Source organism: Pseudorasbora parva, chromosome 3 (assembly GCF_024679245.1).
Source record: "Pseudorasbora parva isolate DD20220531a chromosome 3, ASM2467924v1, whole genome shotgun sequence".
Taxonomy (NCBI): Eukaryota; Metazoa; Chordata; class Actinopteri; order Cypriniformes; family Gobionidae; genus Pseudorasbora; species Pseudorasbora parva.
In genome coordinates, this window is record NC_090174.1 from 17,309,165 (window position 1) to 17,326,835 (window position 17,671).

At 37.4% G+C, this 17,671-nt stretch overlaps 1 protein-coding gene across 2 annotated transcripts; it reads left to right on the plus strand.

Moving 5' to 3' along the window:
• The first annotated feature begins 4,196 nt into the window (after positions 1-4,196).
• LOC137071805 (zona pellucida sperm-binding protein 3-like) lies at positions 4,197-6,605 on the plus strand. Of its 2 annotated transcripts, none has more exons than XM_067440002.1 (8): positions 4,197-4,627; positions 4,776-4,891; positions 4,987-5,090; positions 5,172-5,352; positions 5,539-5,656; positions 5,842-5,921; positions 6,130-6,248; positions 6,509-6,605. In XM_067440002.1, exons 1-8 carry the CDS (start codon positions 4,202-4,204, stop codon positions 6,559-6,561), a joined length of 1,197 nt encoding a protein of 398 aa, XP_067296103.1. In that variant the 5' UTR covers positions 4,197-4,201; the 3' UTR covers positions 6,562-6,605. The 2 variants fall into 2 exon arrangements, with proteins under 2 accessions (XP_067296103.1, XP_067296104.1); XM_067440003.1 differs by having other exon boundaries at positions 4,830-4,891.
• The last annotated feature ends 11,066 nt before the right edge of the window (positions 6,606-17,671 follow it).

Sequence of the window (17,671 nt, forward strand, 5' to 3'; positions counted from 1 at the left end):
CGTCTATTTGATGACAAGACTATCCTTGGGCTATGGTTAGACGTCTATTAGATTTTCACTGACAGCCCAAATTTAGCCTTGTTTTAGCCTAGACCCATATTGCTGTCTATTAGACATATACATGTAGTCATTCAGTAGCCGTCTAATCTTGGGCTATGATAGACGTCTATTAGATTTTCACTGACAGCCCAAATTTAGCCTTGATTTAGCCTAGACCCATATTTGCTGTCTATTAGACGTATAGATGTAGCCATTCAGTAGCCGTCTAATCTTGGGCTACGATTAGACGTCTATTAGATTTTCACTGACAGCCCAAGTTTAGCCTTGATTTAGCCTAGACGTCTGGGCTGTGTTTAGACGGTTATTAGACGTCTTTTAGACGCAAAATTGCTTGCTGGGGTCTTATCTGATAAATTGAAATCAGCCATAGATGTAAAGGATGCAGCAGCAAATATTAATAGGGAAAGAAAAGGGTTAAAAATAGCATTACTCTGAAACAAGTGCAGTTATAGCCTACATAAGATAAGTTACCATATTTTCTGCTTAACTTTTTTTTAAAGTGCGTTTTTTTCACTGAGCACATTCTCTGCAGTCCGATGCACTGAAGCTCACTCTCGCTCATGTCTGAGGTAAATCATCAACACCATCACCACCAAAACAAATACGCAGGTTATGAACAAGAGCGCTCCTGCGTCCATGTTTCTCACACTGTTCGTGTGAATCGCAGCACAGTTCAGCGCACACACACACACAAAATACAGGCAGGAACCATAAGCCCCGTTTCCACCACAGGAACTTTACCCAGGAACTAGGAACTTTGGGTGGTACTTCGTGTGTTTAGACCGCAGGAACCAGGGTATAAATGAAGTTCCGGGTAAATATTTCCCCCTCCAAACGGCCCTGCTCGCGGGGTAGTACTTTTTCAAAGTTCAGGAACTTTCGAGGGCGGGACTTGGGCGCTGAACATGCTGATTGGTTGAGCTCACGCAGCATTTTTAAGTTCAACAGGCATTTTTAAAAGTCTTTTGCGAGGTTCGTTCTGCGTTCAATAAATATCAGTCTTGCTCTCTGTCTGGTGGCGCGCGGTCGTCTCAGCCATCTCACGTTCAATGTCCGTAATAGCTGATAATAATATATTGTCATTTTAAATCTAGCTTTACAAGCTTTCTGAATATGCTGCATGCTGCTGAGTCTGCATATTAGTGCTCTTTTCTGTCGTTGTTAATTACCTCGTAAACCTATACATAACCAGCAAAAGCAGCACAGCTTGAATCTCTTCCATACTCGTTATACATTTTTTTTCACCATGTAAACGAACTGACCGATTACTTTTAAGTGTGTGTCCTTACATGACGTGACGGCGTCACGGCGCGCGCCGTGCTCATGTTGACAAGAGAGGAAAGTACATTTTTCTGAGGGGTAAACTTTTTATTTCGTGAGTTATGAAGATAATGTTGGAGTAATGACACAACGTATATTGCCCCGGGCAGTTTTTACTTTAACTGCGCCTGACAGAAGATTTTTTTCTCTGGGATGATTATTACACTTTACAACAAATAGATATAAATAATACTGTATTAGTCCTGGTGGCCGTTAAGAGTTGCTATGGCTACAGTAAACACATTCAGCTGCTGGAGAAAACAGCGGCGACATTTTTGATGCGGCAGACAAACTGCATGTGACAAAATGATTGCGATTGAAAGTCATCACATGTAAACATCAGATCGGTTTAGATAACGTCTCATGTAAACAGTCCTTTCAATCGGTACACTTAAAAATGATTACATGTCCTTCACTGATTTGGAGGAGCAGTCGCGTGCAGTCCTAACGTTACATCACCGGACTAATTTGCCTAATCTTCTCGGAACTTTATCGCGGTCGAAACGCAGACAGCTGCAGGTCTGGGGGGGAGAAAAGTTCCTGGTACAAATTGTTCCGGGTAATTTTGGTGGAAACGGGGCTTTAGACTGTAAAAAAATAGGCAGGAACCCGCATCTCTTAAAGAGGCAGCGCTATATTCCAGCTCTTAAAGGGGCCGCGCTATATTCCAGCTCTTAACCCCCCGCCCCCCACGCACACACACACACACACACACAAACACACACACACACACTTTTTACATTACCAGCCGCCACTGCATAATACAATAAAAAACGTGGGCAAAACGGTCTCTCTTTGTAAACTGTTCATGCATGCGAGTGCTGTCATATGTTTAATATGACGAGTCATTTTCTCCGCGAATGAGCGCGCACATCTGTCTCTGTGCACTCCCAAAGCGTGCACACATCTCTTTCTCTTTTAAGTCTTGAGCTTGAACGGACAAACTCGCACAAAAAGTATGTCAACATGTCCATCTTGATGAGTATAGAAGCAGAATATGGCTTAAGAGAACTTTATACGAGCATATCCCTGCAGTAGCCTAGGTCTTAAAGGGGCAGTAGCCTTTACTGCTGTCTGTTTAATGTCAAACAAAAGATAAGGACATCACTCACTGCTCTTGATTGAATAGCTTTTGTAAGTTTAATAAGGATTAATTTTTAATTTAAACAGTTAAATATGCAGTTATTTTACATTTGATTACTTTATTCAATTTCTCTACCTAAAAACGAATGTTAGACCTAAAAAACCTGAAAAGCATTATTTATTTTATCAGTATCTTTGCTTGACGGTATTATTTGTGCTGCTGCTTGTATTCAAGTTATTGGGTTTTTATTTGTTATTTTATTTATTTTTATTTGACAGTAGGCCTAGTCCTTTTTTTCCTGGACAGAGCAAATGCTGAAATGGGAGGTGGCAACAGTTTACCTGGCAATTATTATTTTATTTATTTAATCAAGTAACATTTAATATCTCTAGCATGATGGAAAATTGTAACTTTAGGGTTCACACATAGGTGTTGGAACCATTGTGTGTGTGGAAAAACAAGACCCACCCACTTTTTAAGACCAATGATATTGGACCTACTTTTATTGTCTCTAATTCAGCACGTCTGTTTAGAAACACTTATTATTAAACACATGTTAAACGCTTTATTTCCACTTTTTTAATAATTTTCTCAATTTTTAGTGAAAATAAATGCCTTTCAGATCTGATATGTGATGGGAAAAGGTAGGCTGGTAGAGCCAGTGTGGCAAACGGCGGATTCAAACCTCAGATCGATTTGCGTCAAAACTTGAAGCCATGCATCTTACCCTACACTATAGCCATGATAAATAGCTCAGTGATTTCTGTAATTTAGTCTGGCCCAATCAATCGTTTAGTAAACGGCACTATTTCTATTTGGACATGGAGCATAATAAACATGCAATTGTTCATTATCATTAGGCTACCTGTGAAACTGTTGCTTTCTATGGCAGAGGTCTTTTATTATATAGGCAAGAGATATGGCCTCAAACGCACCATAATGCAGGATATCACAACTACGAAATAATACATTTTCTGGGGGAGAACCCCCAGACCCCCCCACAAAAAAAATGCCCCACCTATAATATTTTTCACCAGCTGGTATTGGGACCCACCAACTTTTTAATTAGCCTCCGACGCCCATGGGTTCACATGACAAAGATGTGTTAAAAACTAAAAAGATTTTGAGATGACAACATTGTCAAAATGATCCCTGTTCACATATCCATCACTTAACCTGAGGACAACTTAATCAGAAGGTATCTTAAACTGTGCAAAAAGAAAGAAAAAAAGAAGAAAAAAACAATTTCCAAACTACAGTCCGCCCAGTGGAATTCGGCCATTTCCACCACCACTGTAGAATATGTGTGTGTGTGTGTGTGTGTGTGTGTGTGTGTGTGCGCGTGCGTGCGTGCGTGCGTGCGTGCGTGCGTGTGTGTATGTGTGTGTGTGTGTGTGTGTGTGTTGGTGCAATAAACAATCAAGGCTACTTGATTGATTATTGCACCAATCAAGTAGCCTAGTTTATTTTTTATTGCAAATATATATATATATATATATATATATATATATATATATATATATATATATATATATATATATATATATATATAGGCTATTTTTTATTTATTTTTTCAATGCGTTTTATTTAGTAAATCAATCAGAATTTACAACAGCAACAAAAAAAATGCTGCATTTTTTTCTATTTTTATTTAATTAATTCAAAAGATTTGGTCGAATCAAAATCTTTACTACAATTCAATTAAGAACAACTGTGTAATTGAATAGATACCTTAAAATGCACAGGAGCATTACCACTTCCTGCCTCGCTCGTATGCGGGTTCTTTCGGCCACGACGATGTCGAAACTTATAGGTACAATTGTTATATTAAGTGTATGCGCTACAGGCGCAATTCGTAATTTAAAGGAAGGTCCGATGATCGGGCCAGATTCTAGACAGTACAAAGTCGCATTTTTACCGAATGAGGACCCTACAGGTGATATTACAGACGTGCCCTTGAGCAGCGTTGCACCTGTGCAGGTGCTTTGCACTGAGCGAAGCATGATTGTGCTCATCAGAGCGGACCTTAACTCCAACCGCCGTCATGTCACTGCTGAAGAGTTGAGCCTCGGCTGGTCAACCGAAAGCTGCAAAGCCTCTCAGTACAGTGCCTCTGAATATGTGATTAAAGCCGATTTGCACCAGTGTGGCTCTGAATTATTGGTATGTAAGAGTTCGTTTTATTTTGTTGGTGTTGGTGTTGGGGGTGGTGGTGGGTGGTGGTATTCATTTAAATTTTGTTTATGTCAAATACAGCATGTCATGAAAATTGCCGCATATTCAGGTCCGAAGTATTTATTTTTATTATAAGATTGATGGAGATAATTTGGTTTATTCAAACCAACTGATCTACACCCCTATGCAGAACAGCTTCGGTATTGTAAGGACTAGCACTGCTTCTATTCCTATTGAATGCCACTACAAAAGGTTTGGACTTTATCTGTGTTTTTATAATCATTTATATCGCTTTCTTTCTGCTATTATGCTGCCTGCTTACTTTATATCTGCTGCAATTGTCTCAGGACCCACTTTGTAAGCAGTATTGAGATGAAGCCTTCCCGGGATCCATTTACATCTACCAAATCAACTGTGGAATTGATTGGGTTTTCCTTTCATCTTATGACTGGTATGTTTAGGATTTATATACATATATAATATAATGTGTGTGTATTATCTTTTATATTATGTATTACCTTTCCTTTTTTAGATGATTGGAGGACTAAAAGGTTATCCTATGTGTATCACCTTGGGGAGGTGATGAATATCCAAGCTTCTTTCTTGATGGCTGAGCATGCTCCCTTCAGATCATTAGTAACGGACAGTTGTGTGGTCACTCTGGAACCTAATGCCGCATCAATGCCCCGATATGTGTTTGTTCAGAACCATGGGTCAGTCGGGATTTGGGATTCTATTTTAGAGTGAAATTAAAAAATGACAATGATCTCATAAGCAGATTTAAATATCTTTGGCATGTAAACTATTATTTTCATTTAAATGTTGAATGAGTAGTTCAGTATTCAGTTAGACATTATACTAAATGTCATCAAATGGAATATCTATCCCTTATGCTGTAGATGTCTTGTTGATTCTAAAGTGCCAGGCTCTAGTGCCCGTTTCATGGCCAGAAAACAAAATCATGTGATTCAGATGCAGATGGATGTTTTCCGTTTTCGCGAAGACCACCGGAATGCTGTGAGTCCTATATAAACTAAAACATTTCACTCTGCAGTGTTATAGAACAGCGTTTTGAAAGTTGAAGTTTTTGTTTTGAAGTTTGAAGTTTTACTGTTACTTTAGTTAGGACCTGTCACTCCTCATTTTGCTTTGGTTAAAGGATTCTAAATGAACACATAAATGAATAAATCTTTACTCTATAGATCTATATTACATGCCAGCTGAAGATTGTTGATATGGACTTGAATATCATGAACAAGGCCTGTAGCTATTCTGGAAACCGGTATGAGTTTAGTTGTTATTTGTTTGTTGTTCATCTTTTACAAATATGTCTGTGAACCTAAGGGTATATAAAAAAAAAAAACAATAATTCCAAGTATAACTTGTTTGAAATACAGATTACATCTCAAATTTATGATGTCTATATAGATGTGTTGTGTTCTGTTCTATATGATGTGTTCTGACTTAAGTTGACTCATTGGTTTCTTTAGGTGGCTCAGTGTGGATGGTAATGATGAGGTTTGTGAATGCTGTGAGAATACTTGTGATGTCATCAACCAGGAACATATTAGCAACCGGAGTAGACTACCAAAAAGGTCAGTCAGCAGAGGTAAGCTTTAACCTAGGCCACATCATGCCAACAAAAGGCAGGACCACATGTTGTATACAGTTTCTTCAGATTTCTGTTGAGACCATCACACTTTCAAGAAGCAGCAGAAAATATGCCTCTTTCCTCGCACACTTTTGCTAATCTACATCCATAAAAACCATGGAAAACGTCTCTTGCATTTCACCTCTGCTCCTTGCTACCTTTCATTGTATTCTATGAATTGTGTTGACTCTGTTACAAATTGCTTTCTCTCCTTTCAGATACAACAGAGTCCAACACGGTGTTGCTTGGTCCCATAACAGTTCTTGACTAAATTCTGTGCAATTCATAAAAAAATAAAAATCGTTTGAAAACTCTAAAATATTGTTTGTCAATCTTTTTTTGCATTGTTTTAATATGATTTAACCACTTAATTTGAAGATGTAGTGGTTCTGCAGCACCACTTGTGCATGGCCTCAAATAGGTCTCTATTCTCAAATCAAACAACTTGATTTCTCCACAGTTTCCCCCTCAGTGCTAAGACATGCAGGTTAGGTGGAATGGATATGTCAAATTTTCATACACTTTTTAAACTTGTACTCTGATTTGCTTGGTAGATTTACTAGGATTTTTTTTTCTGGGAAACATTTTTACTCTTAACCCAGCACTAGGTAACTTTTGCTCTCGTGGTCCCCCTGCAGATCGAGGCGGGGCTGCACATGTTGCCCTGCCCAAAACGCGTCTCATTGGTTAGTGCCAAAGTATGACATCGATTGAGGCGGGGTTGGGACTGCACTACTTGTCCCGCCCGCTTCTCATTGGTTAGTGGCAAACAGGAAATGCGGTTAATAATTATATGGTGTCTTATAGTTATACTAAATGCATTAAAAAACAAAACCGTTAATTACTTATACCTTGTGAAAATATATAGTATCAAACACAATACATTGTAAATTGGTTAATTTTTGGAAAAAGTTTTATGTATGTAGACTAATTTTCTAACAAGGTTATGTTACTGCTTTTGACTTTTCACATCGCAATTGCAATGTTACAATGCAATAGTTTAAAATTATTTTTATTACTGTATTTACAACTTATTTGTAAGTTATTTATATCTTTTTTGGTTGTTTATGTTATTTTAGTATATTCTTTATGGTTACACGCATGCATTAACAAATAAATAAAAGTTTAATATTCTCAGCAAGAATGTCAAGTCTTATGATATTATTAAAATTAATAGATTATGGATTTACTTGATAATAAAAAGGGTTAGGGTAAAAACACCAGCATGGTTAGTATATGAATAACATGCCAAGACAAATAGTTAAATGTTATTTAGATATGAAACGTTTAATTAATTCTAATAAAGAAGGTGGGATTTGAGTGTGTGTGTGTATATATATATATATATATATATATATATATATATATATATATATATATATATATATATATATACACACACACCTTCTCTATAATTCAATTCAAGAGGCTTTATTGGCATGACAAAAAATAAATTTTGTATTGCCAAGGCATTCAAACAACAGAAAATGATTTGTAACATCTGAATATATTTAGATATATTAGTAATAATAATAGAACTAAAGTAAAAAGACATACATAGTATGTGAATATGGCTAGATATGGCAAAATAATACATTTGAATAAAATATGAATGATAAAATACATAAATAATTATAACAATAAATAAAACATGTAATACAGAAATCATGTAATAACTGAACATATACATTATATACATGAGTATAACATCTTTCTATTCTATTATTTCAGATATAGATCAGATTTAGATTTGTTTTATTGCCATGAATCATATAATATTGCCAAAGCTAGGAATTTATGAACATAAATAATAATACATATATGAACATTAACTGAGGGTCACTGTGGTGGACAGTACAGAAACACTGAGTTCAGGTGCAATACATACATTACACACGTTTCAATGCTTTGACAATATAGAATGTTTTTTTTTTTTTTTTGTCATGCCAAAAGCTCCTTGAATTGAATTATAGAGAGGCTGTGTGTGTGTGTGTGTGTGTGTGTGTGTGTGTGTGTGTGTGTGTACAATAAACTATTTGTTTTGACATGCTGTTATTTTTTAAAACCCTTTTCATTATCATGTAAATCCATAATCTATCAATTTTAATAACATCCTACACTGTAAAACTTAATATATTTTGTTATCTTTTTGCATTGGTTTTTAAAAGTTTTTCTTACTTATTTGGATAAGTTATCTAAACTAATCCCATTTAGTCATGAAAACTTCCCCTTTAGTTTTCTGAACTTAACATTTATAGTCATGAAAACTTCCCCTTTAGTTTTCTGAACTTACATTTTATAGTCATCATAAATTCAGTTTAGTTTTCTGAACTTAAATGTTCTAGTCATCATAACTTCACTTTAGTTGGTTGCAAAGCTGCTTTAATCGGTATTAATTGCATTACTATATTGACAATTAGCAACACATATCAGTACACATTTATATTTATTGCAAAAACAAACACCAAAAACAACCACACAAAAGGTCTTATGCCTGCCTCAATAGCTGTTTGCATCCAATGTTGCAATTTTAACTTGTGCTTAAGTCAGTCAAAGAGAAGAAAATTCACTTCATGATAAACTGGGACCAATTATCACTAGGAAAAGTAAAAGAAGCCACTGTATTTAATTTCCCAAAATGCACATAAAAATAAGTGGATGGAAAGAAACATAGCTAATGTATGTCTGTATGCATCAGTTCTGAAATAAAGCAATTTGTTTTTAAAAATTAAAAAAAACAAGCTCACCCAATAACATACATTACAGAAATGTCCTTTCTTCAGAAAATTTCAAAAAGAAACGGCACAGACTGTTAAACACCTCTGAATTGGCTTTATACCATTTTAATTTAAACTTAATTTAAGTTCATTTTAATTGACAAAGTGTAAGCTCTCAAGCTTCAGTACATTTATCAATGAGCATAAACAGCACATATGCACCAGTGTTACCTCGCTGCATTTTTTTTCAGTCCATCAATCTTAGCTGTGCAGCTCTCCCCAACCATTAAAATAAAATAAAAAGTTGGATAACCTCATAGCTCTTTGGGACGGTCATTGTTCAAAGCATAAAGGAGCCCAAACTGTGTGGCAAAGGAAATTTAGGGCATCTTCCAGATCCATGACCACAATCTCTCCGCCCAGTATGACATCCACCTCCACAACGTCATCTGGGAAAGCACTATCATGTCTGATGTCCTCACTCATGGTCAAGATGCCCTACATTAACCCCATGAACAATGTCTCTCTCATCATCAGCTGGCTGAAAATATATGAGACAGAGATACAAATTTTAAGTGGTGCTGTCATAAAATATTTATTCAAACATACATTAAATACTAAAGAACAGTAATACAATAACTATGCAATATAGTAAATATGCTGAGCAAAATGTTCTAATATAAAGTTATTTTTTCTAGCTGACAGAATATCTTTTCTGAGGTAAATGTGACATGACATTGTTTAAAAGCTATTTATTGACGTTCATTAACGTTTGCACAGTTGAAACACTGTGATTAAATGAGACAATACACATTTCATACATTGTACTGTATCTTTGAACATATTCTCTGATGTTCATACATGTTTATTTCATGCTGTAACTACTAGTAAAGTGCAATATTCAAATGCAAAAAAGCAACAAAAACAACATTTAAAGCCACTGTCATATTCAAGGGTTAGTTCACCCAAAAGTGAAAATTAGCCCATGATTTACTCACCCTCAAGCCATCCTAGGTACATTCTTGTTTCAGACCAATACAATCACAGGGCTTGACATTAAGCATGTTCATGTGCTTGTCCTTCGGACAAGTAAATTATTCATTCTAGGGATGCACGATATTATCGGCACGATATCGGAATCAGCCGATAAACACTTAAAATATAAAAATCGGCATCGGCCGATATGAAAACATTATGCCGATATGATAACGTGTTGATATGCGCCTGCAATAACTCACGAGTGCAAGGAGTGCTACAGCGATAAGACCATGTCAGCACTGCGGTCATTCTTCAAGTGAAAACAAGAAAATACATTGCATGTACAGTGATTTATATTGACTGTTTTTAAATGCTGCCTTGAATTTCTGAATGCACGTACAGAAGGACGTGACCGTCAGCAGCAGATTTGCCACGTTTTCACAACAAAACTAGCCCAAAACTATGGCAAGCCGAATGGGTCGGAATTTAAAACAGTATTTGCGTCGCAAAATACGCCGTTGTGATTACAAACGCCGTAAAAAAACGTGCGAAAAACATCAAGGACGCCGTATTTTACGGCGTTTTAGTGTGTCTGAAAAGCGCCGCTTTTTACGCCGTACAGCTTGCCATATGACGGCGAAAAAAACGCCGCTTTGGTTGCACAGAGGGCGCGTTATTTACGGCGTTTTGCTTGTAGTATAATGAGCCACACCCAGCGATTTTCACAGCCGGAGCACAAGTCAGCAAACAGGTGTGGCTACACAGCTCTGTCAGGCGGCGGTGATTTGGCACGGCTGTACTGTGACTGGACCGGAGATGGAGGAAGGAGATGGAAGAGGAAGAGATAAGGGGAAAGGTGGAAAGGAAAAGCAGGTAGGAAGTAAAATGGACAACCTGAAGAAAAAAAGGAAGGCTAGAACTCTAGGGACAAGTAGTAACTCAGATGTGAGTGATGACGAGAGTGATATGAGTACATTAGATGAACGAAATGAAGAACATAAAGTAGTTATCAAGTTTCGGGAGGAAGGTGGAGTGGAAGGTGTGAATCCGGTTAGACTGACATTGGCAATAAAAAAAGCGATTGGTGATATAATTGCAGCAAGGGTACTAAGAAATGGAAGTTTGATGATTACATGTAAAGACATGGGTCAGAAGGATCGGGCACTCAAACTGGAAAGATTGGGGCAATTTCAGGTGGAGAGTGTTGTAAATTAGCAGGGAAGAAGAAAATGGAGTAAAGGGGTGATTACAGGCATTCCAGTATGTGTGGGAATGGAAGAGGTGAGGACTAATTTAAGAGGAGGGAATATGATGAGTGCATTTAGACTTCAAACAACAAGAGAAGGAGTTAAGGAGGATAGTCAGTCACTTTTGTTACAGTTTGAGGGAGAGGTTCTCCCAAAAAAAGTAACAATTGGATATATGAGTTACTTTGTTAGACCTTATGTGCCAAAACCACTTAGATGCTATAACTGTCAGCGGTTTGGACATGTAGAAGTGATGTGCAAGGAGGAAAGAAGATGTGCCAGATGTGGAGGGAATCATGGTCAGTGCGGGGAAGGTGTACTACCTAAACGTTGTAATTGTGGAGGTGCTCATAGTGTGGCGTATGGAGGTTGTGCAGTGATTAAGGAAGCAGTACAAGTACAGCATGTAAGAGTGGGACAGAAGGTATCATATGCAGAAGCAGTTAAAAAAGTCAGAAATCAGACAACAGAAAGTCAGTGGTGGTAGTGTAGACAATGAAGCAAGACAAATAAAGCAGAGTGAGGGGAATACGATGCAAGTGAATGTAAGGAAACTAGTGACATTTATTGCAGGTGTGATTAATGGCACAGCAGATGTTAAATCAAAGACAGAAAGAATACAGTTGATTGTCATTGCTGCAGTACGACATTTGGATATAGTAGGACTGACATGGGAAACAGTGAGAGATGATCTCAATCATCAGTCTAGTCAGGAAACATGGGTTTGTTAATATTAATTATGGTATTATTAATACAATGGAATGCCCGAAGCTTGATAGCAAATGGGCAAGAGTTTAAACATTGTATTGATGAAATGGTGGAAAAGCCAGATGTTATGTTTATACAGGAGACCTGGCTAAGACCAAATCTGGATTTTGTGATACAGGGGTATGTGGTTGTTCGTCGAGATAGAAAAGAAGGGAATGGGGGAGGATGTGCTACATTTATTAAAAAGGGGATTCCATATAGGATCCTGGGATTGGGAAAGGAGTTGGAATATGTGGTGGTAGAGGTATGGGTAGGACAGGATAGTGTTTCTATAATTAATTTTTATAATCCATGTAGGAGATTGGAGTTAGATAAAATGGAAGAGATCGAGGGACAGGATAGAAGAAAGGTTGTGTGGTGTGGAGATTTTAACGCTCACAGTTCTCTTTGGGGTGGAAAGAAGATGGATGAAAATGGTCGGATAATAGAGGAGTTGTTGGATTTGAAAGGGCTGGTGTGTATTAATGATGGTAGAGGTACAAGGATTGATATGGCTTCAGGAAATGAGTCAGCAATAGACCTTACTTTTACATCTAATGATATTGCAAGACTATGTGAATGGAAGGTATGGGATGAGTCAACAATAGGGAGTGATCATTTTCCTGTATTATGCTCAATTAGAATGAAGGTGAATGAACAGGCTGAAGAGGGATGTGGGAAATGGATGTTTGGAAAGGCTAATTAGACAAAATTCAGGGAGTTATGTGAGGAAAGACTGGATGGAGAGGTTAGAGATATTGATATTGAAAAAGATTATTGTAATTTCCAGGAAATTATTAAAGGGGTGGCAGATGAAACTATTCCTAAGAGTTCTGGGAAAATGAGAAGGAAAGCAGTTCCATGGTGGACAGAGGAATGTAGAGAAGTAGTACGAGGTAGGAATAGGGCCTTTAGGCAATTAAGACGGACTCATAATTATGACCATTTGGTACAATATAAAAAGACGCAAGCATTAGTAAGAAAGACCATACGGCAGGCTAAGAGAAATTATTGGCGTCAATTCTGCAGCTCAATAGGATGAATGACACCTGTGGGAGAAGTATGGGGAATGATAAGGAAGATGAGTGGAGTAAGGAGGGAATGGGGCTATCCTGTATTGGTTTGTGGGGAGGAGAAGGCAGTGACTGATAAGGAAAAGGCAGAAATGATGGCAAATGCTTTTGTAGCTATACATAGTTCTGATAACCTAGAAAAGGATTGGAAGAAAGGAAGAGAAGAGACATTGAAGGTATATCCGGGAGTCTTGGGAAAAAGAGAGGAAGTGGATGATGCATTGAGTGCACCATTTTCTAAGGAAGAGATGGAGAGGGCAATTGCTAGAGCAGGGGTGACCTCACCAGGAGGAGATGAAATGTGCTATATCATGTTTTCTTACATGGGTGAAGTAGCATTAAAAAGATTGCTTGGTTTATACAACAGAGTTTGGGAGGAAGGGCAGCTTCCAAAAAGTTGGAAAGAAGCAGTTGTAGTCCCAATTAGGAAACCAGGAAAGGATCCTACTAAACCTACTAGTTATAGACCAATTGCTTTAACATCTCATGTGGGTAAAGTTATGGAACGTATGATAACAGACAGATTGGTCTATTTTTTGGAAAAAAGGGGATTAATTACGTCATTTCAAAGTGGATTCAGGAAGGGCAGAGGTACAATGGATCCAGTGCTATGCCTAGAAGATGAAATAAGGAAATCCCAGGTTAACAGGGAAACAGTAGTGACAGTCTTCCTAGATATTGAAAAAGCGTATGATATGATGTGGAAGGAGGGATTGTTGATTAAATTAGATCTTTTGGGAATAGGAGGTAGGGCCTTTAACTGGGTGAAGGATTTTTTGTATGGACGTTCTATTCGGGTGAAAATTGGAAAAGAAATATCAGGTCGATATATTGTAGAAAATGGGACCCCTCAGGGCAGTGTTATTAGTCCCTTGCTTTTCACCATCATGATAAATGATGTATTTTCTGAGGTAGGGCCTGGGATAGGAAGATCGTTGTTTGCAGATGATGGGGCTTTGTGGAAAAGAGGAAAGAATATAAAGTATACAGTAAGTAAGGTCCAGGAAACAATAGGATTGGTAGAACGTTGGTCGATGAGATGGGGTTTTAGATTTTCAAAAGAAAAAACTCAAGTGGTTTTCTTTACAAGGAAAAAGGTGGCAGAAGAGGTTAATCTCAAATTATATGGGCATGTACTGGAGAAAGTAGAGTCATTTAAGTTTTTGGGAATGGTTTTTGATGCTAGGTTAACATAGGCAGGCCACATAGAGAAAATTATAGTAAAGAGTAAAAAGGTATTAAATGTAATGAGATGTCTGACAGGCGTGGATTGGGGGGCCAGCAGGCAATCACTGAGGGAGATATATGTTGCACTGATTAAATCTGTGATTGATTATGGGTGTATAGCATATAGAGATGCAGCAAGAACTACTCTGGCCAAGTTAGATGTTTTACAAACACAAGCACTTAGAGTGTGTAGTGGGGCTTTTCGGACGACATCTGCAGTAGCATTACAGGTAGAGATGGGTGAGATGCCTCTACAATTAAGGAGGGAACAGCTGGCAGCTAACTATTGGGTAAATTTACAAGGACATGGTATGTCTCACCCCTCAAGGACAGTTTTGCAGATATGCTGGGAGCATGGAAAGGTCAAATGTCAGAGTTTTGGTTGGGTGGGTGATGTTATAGGAAAAGAGATGGGGCTGGAGGGAAAGGAATTTAGCCCAACAGTTCCGATGCCAGCCAGACCACCTTGGCTACTTGGGCAACCTAGTGTGGACCTGCAGATATTAAATGGTTATCTAAAGAGGAGAAGGGATGTGGATTTATGTGAAGTATTTTATAATCAGTTGAATACGGAGTATAATGGATATTTGGATATGTACACAGATGGGTCTAAAGATCCCCAGTCTGGGCAAACAGGGGCTGCATTTGGAATACCAAAGATGGGGATCAAGGTGCAGAAAAGAATGTCTGATCATTTATCTGTATTCACAACAGAGTTGGTGGGTATTTTGTTGGCATTGCAGTGGGTAGAAGAAGTTAGACCAGATAAAGTTGTAATTTGCTCAGATTCTAGTGCAGCTTTAAAGAGTTTGCTATCATTTACATCACAATCAAGGCAGGATATAATATATGAGGTACTAGAATGTTACTCACGCATTTGTCAGTTGGGTATAAGAATAAAATTCACATGGGTACCAGCACATGTTGGGGTTAAAGGAAATGAAATGGTAGATGGTTTGGCAAAGCAAGCCAGCAAAATGGAAGCTGTTGAAATAACAATTTTATTAAAGGGGTACTTCAGCGCTGGGAAGATGAATCTGTATTTAAACTGGGTCATCAATGCAGTAGAAATGTGAAATTATTTTTGAATTTGGTGGCTTCTAGACTGAGAAAAGACAGAAAATGTATTTTTGTCCCATGGGGATGAAAGACTACAATTCCCAGAATGCTTCGCTGCCCTGTGAGGCCATTCCCAACGCCAACAACTTCATTACAGTGACTGAGTTAGAGAAGACACTACAATTAAAAACTGAACGTGTCTGTTCAATATAATGAGTCACCGCGCGAGTCTCACAGCACTGAGCACTAACTGCAGGAGTGATGAGAGCTGAGGTAATCGCGACTACACTCGCGGCATACATTCACAACTAGAGTTCAGTCTGGCGCGTTTCAGTTCATGCCTTTGCAAGCTTAACTTTCATAGAAATGAATTTGAGAAGTTAAAAGACTTACATTGCTCACCATAGCTCCGTTTAAATGATCCTGTCTACAAGCTAAGCTCTCCCTGCAAGCTGAGTGTAATCTCCCATCCCCCAATGCCGGATTCAAAACATGTGGAAATGGCTCCCTCTGCTGGCTGTAGTCTTTAGCCTCTGGGCAAACATTCCTCCTATGATGCAAAAATCGTCATTTTGCATCATAGGAGGAATTTTTCCAGAAATAAAATGCATAAATCTCTCGTCTCAGGGAGATATGAGAGGGGAAAGCACAATAATTTGAATATTCTCCAGGGTTTCTACTGATACAAAGCCATATGCTAATCGCTGAAGTAACCCTTTAAGTAAAGCGGAAGCTAAGGTCCGAATTTGGATGAAAATTATGGAAAAGTGGCAAAGATGCTGGGATGCAGAGGTGAAAGGGAGACATCTATACAGTATACAACAAAAGGTTGGAACAAGGAAGACCAATGGAAGGAATCGAAGGGAAGAAATAATCTTTACTAGACTGAGGGTTGGACATTGTGGGTTAAATAAATATTTATGCATTATTGGTAAACATATATCAGGAGTGTGTGAATTTTGTAGTAATATTGAATCTATTGAGCATGTACTATTTGAATGCCAGAAATATGAGAGGGAAAGAATAAAGATGAAAGATGATATAAGGAAAATGGGGGTTCAAGCAAATTCACTTATTGGAATATTGGGTAAACCATCAAAAGACATAAGTAAAATTTTCTTTAGTTTTTTAAAGGCCATAGGTTTAGCAGATAGGATATAGTTTATAGCTTGGAATAAATGGTCCTTTATATATATATATATATATATATATATATATATATATATATATATATATATATATATATATTTTTTTTTTTTAATTATTATTATTTTGTGTGTGTGTGTGTGTGTGTGTGTGTGTGAGAGGGGGGGGGGGGGGGTGTAAGTTCATTTCTGCCTAAGCTTCGTTCCACACTCCAGTACGGTAGGTGGCGGTAATGCACCATTGAATTTGGATGCCAACCGCCGTTAAACAGCAAAGAAGAAGAAGAAGAAGAAGAAGAAGAAGAAGAAGATTTTCACAGCCTTTTTTTTTTTTTTAAGTTTTTTTTTTCTTTTTCTTTTTTTCAGTATTAACAATACAATACACCAAAATCTGTTTATGCCAGGGTTGATACACAAAATACACTACTAAAACAGGTATACAAGACAAACAATAACCACAAAATAAAATAGAAATAAAATAAAAATAAAATAAAACGAGACCACATTACACAAAAGGATGCAAATTACACATATTTAGCGAGTACAAGATCAGTCTTAATAGCCTTTCTATTTTTAAGACCTCTTACAGTGGTGTGATATTGTTTTAGCTCTGCTAAAAAGAGTTCAAAATTTGGTTTGGACTCTGCCCATTTCTTCTTATGAATATGGAATTTTCCAAAGATTAAAAGCAATTGGACAAAAAAAGAAAAATCCTTATCTGTTCCACCATCTTCAAAGTAAATAAACACATCTTTTCCCTTTAATGTTAAATTTAGTCCAGTTTTACGTCTTATATAGTTTTCAACATCTCTCCAAAATATTTTACTATATATACAATCATAAAACAGATGACAAATTGTTTCATCATAATTACCACAAAAGGTACAGGAATATTCAATGTCAATTTTAAATCTCTCTAACGTTTTCTTTGCTGGGTATATTCTACAATTTTATAAGACACCTCCTTTATTTTATTATTTAAGAGGAACTTGTCCCCAATCAACCACATTCTTTCCCATTTGATTTCTTCAAACTGAGAAGCCCAAAAGGATCTTGCTGCAGGAAGTATCTTAGTATGCATTAGATTCCTAATGTATTTGTTTGGGCATTTTTTGGTAGTGATGTCAATGTCGCCAAGAAAAATTTCTTGTGTAGTCAAATAACTGCCGCTTACAACAGTCGAGTTAT

What these genes read in the sequence shown, in the direction of transcription:
- LOC137071805 (XM_067440002.1), top strand. Translation starts at nt 4,202, where the DNA reads ATGCACAGGAGCATTACCACTTCCTGCCTCGCTCGTATGCGGGTTCTT. An exon ending in ATTGAATGCCACTACAAAAG is followed by an intron (nt 4,892 to 4,986) that starts GTTTGGACTTTA and finishes CAATTGTCTCAG; the next exon opens with GACCCACTTTGTAAGCAGTA. An exon ending in TGTAGCTATTCTGGAAACCG is followed by an intron (nt 5,922 to 6,129) that starts GTATGAGTTTAG and finishes TGGTTTCTTTAG; the next exon opens with GTGGCTCAGTGTGGATGGTA.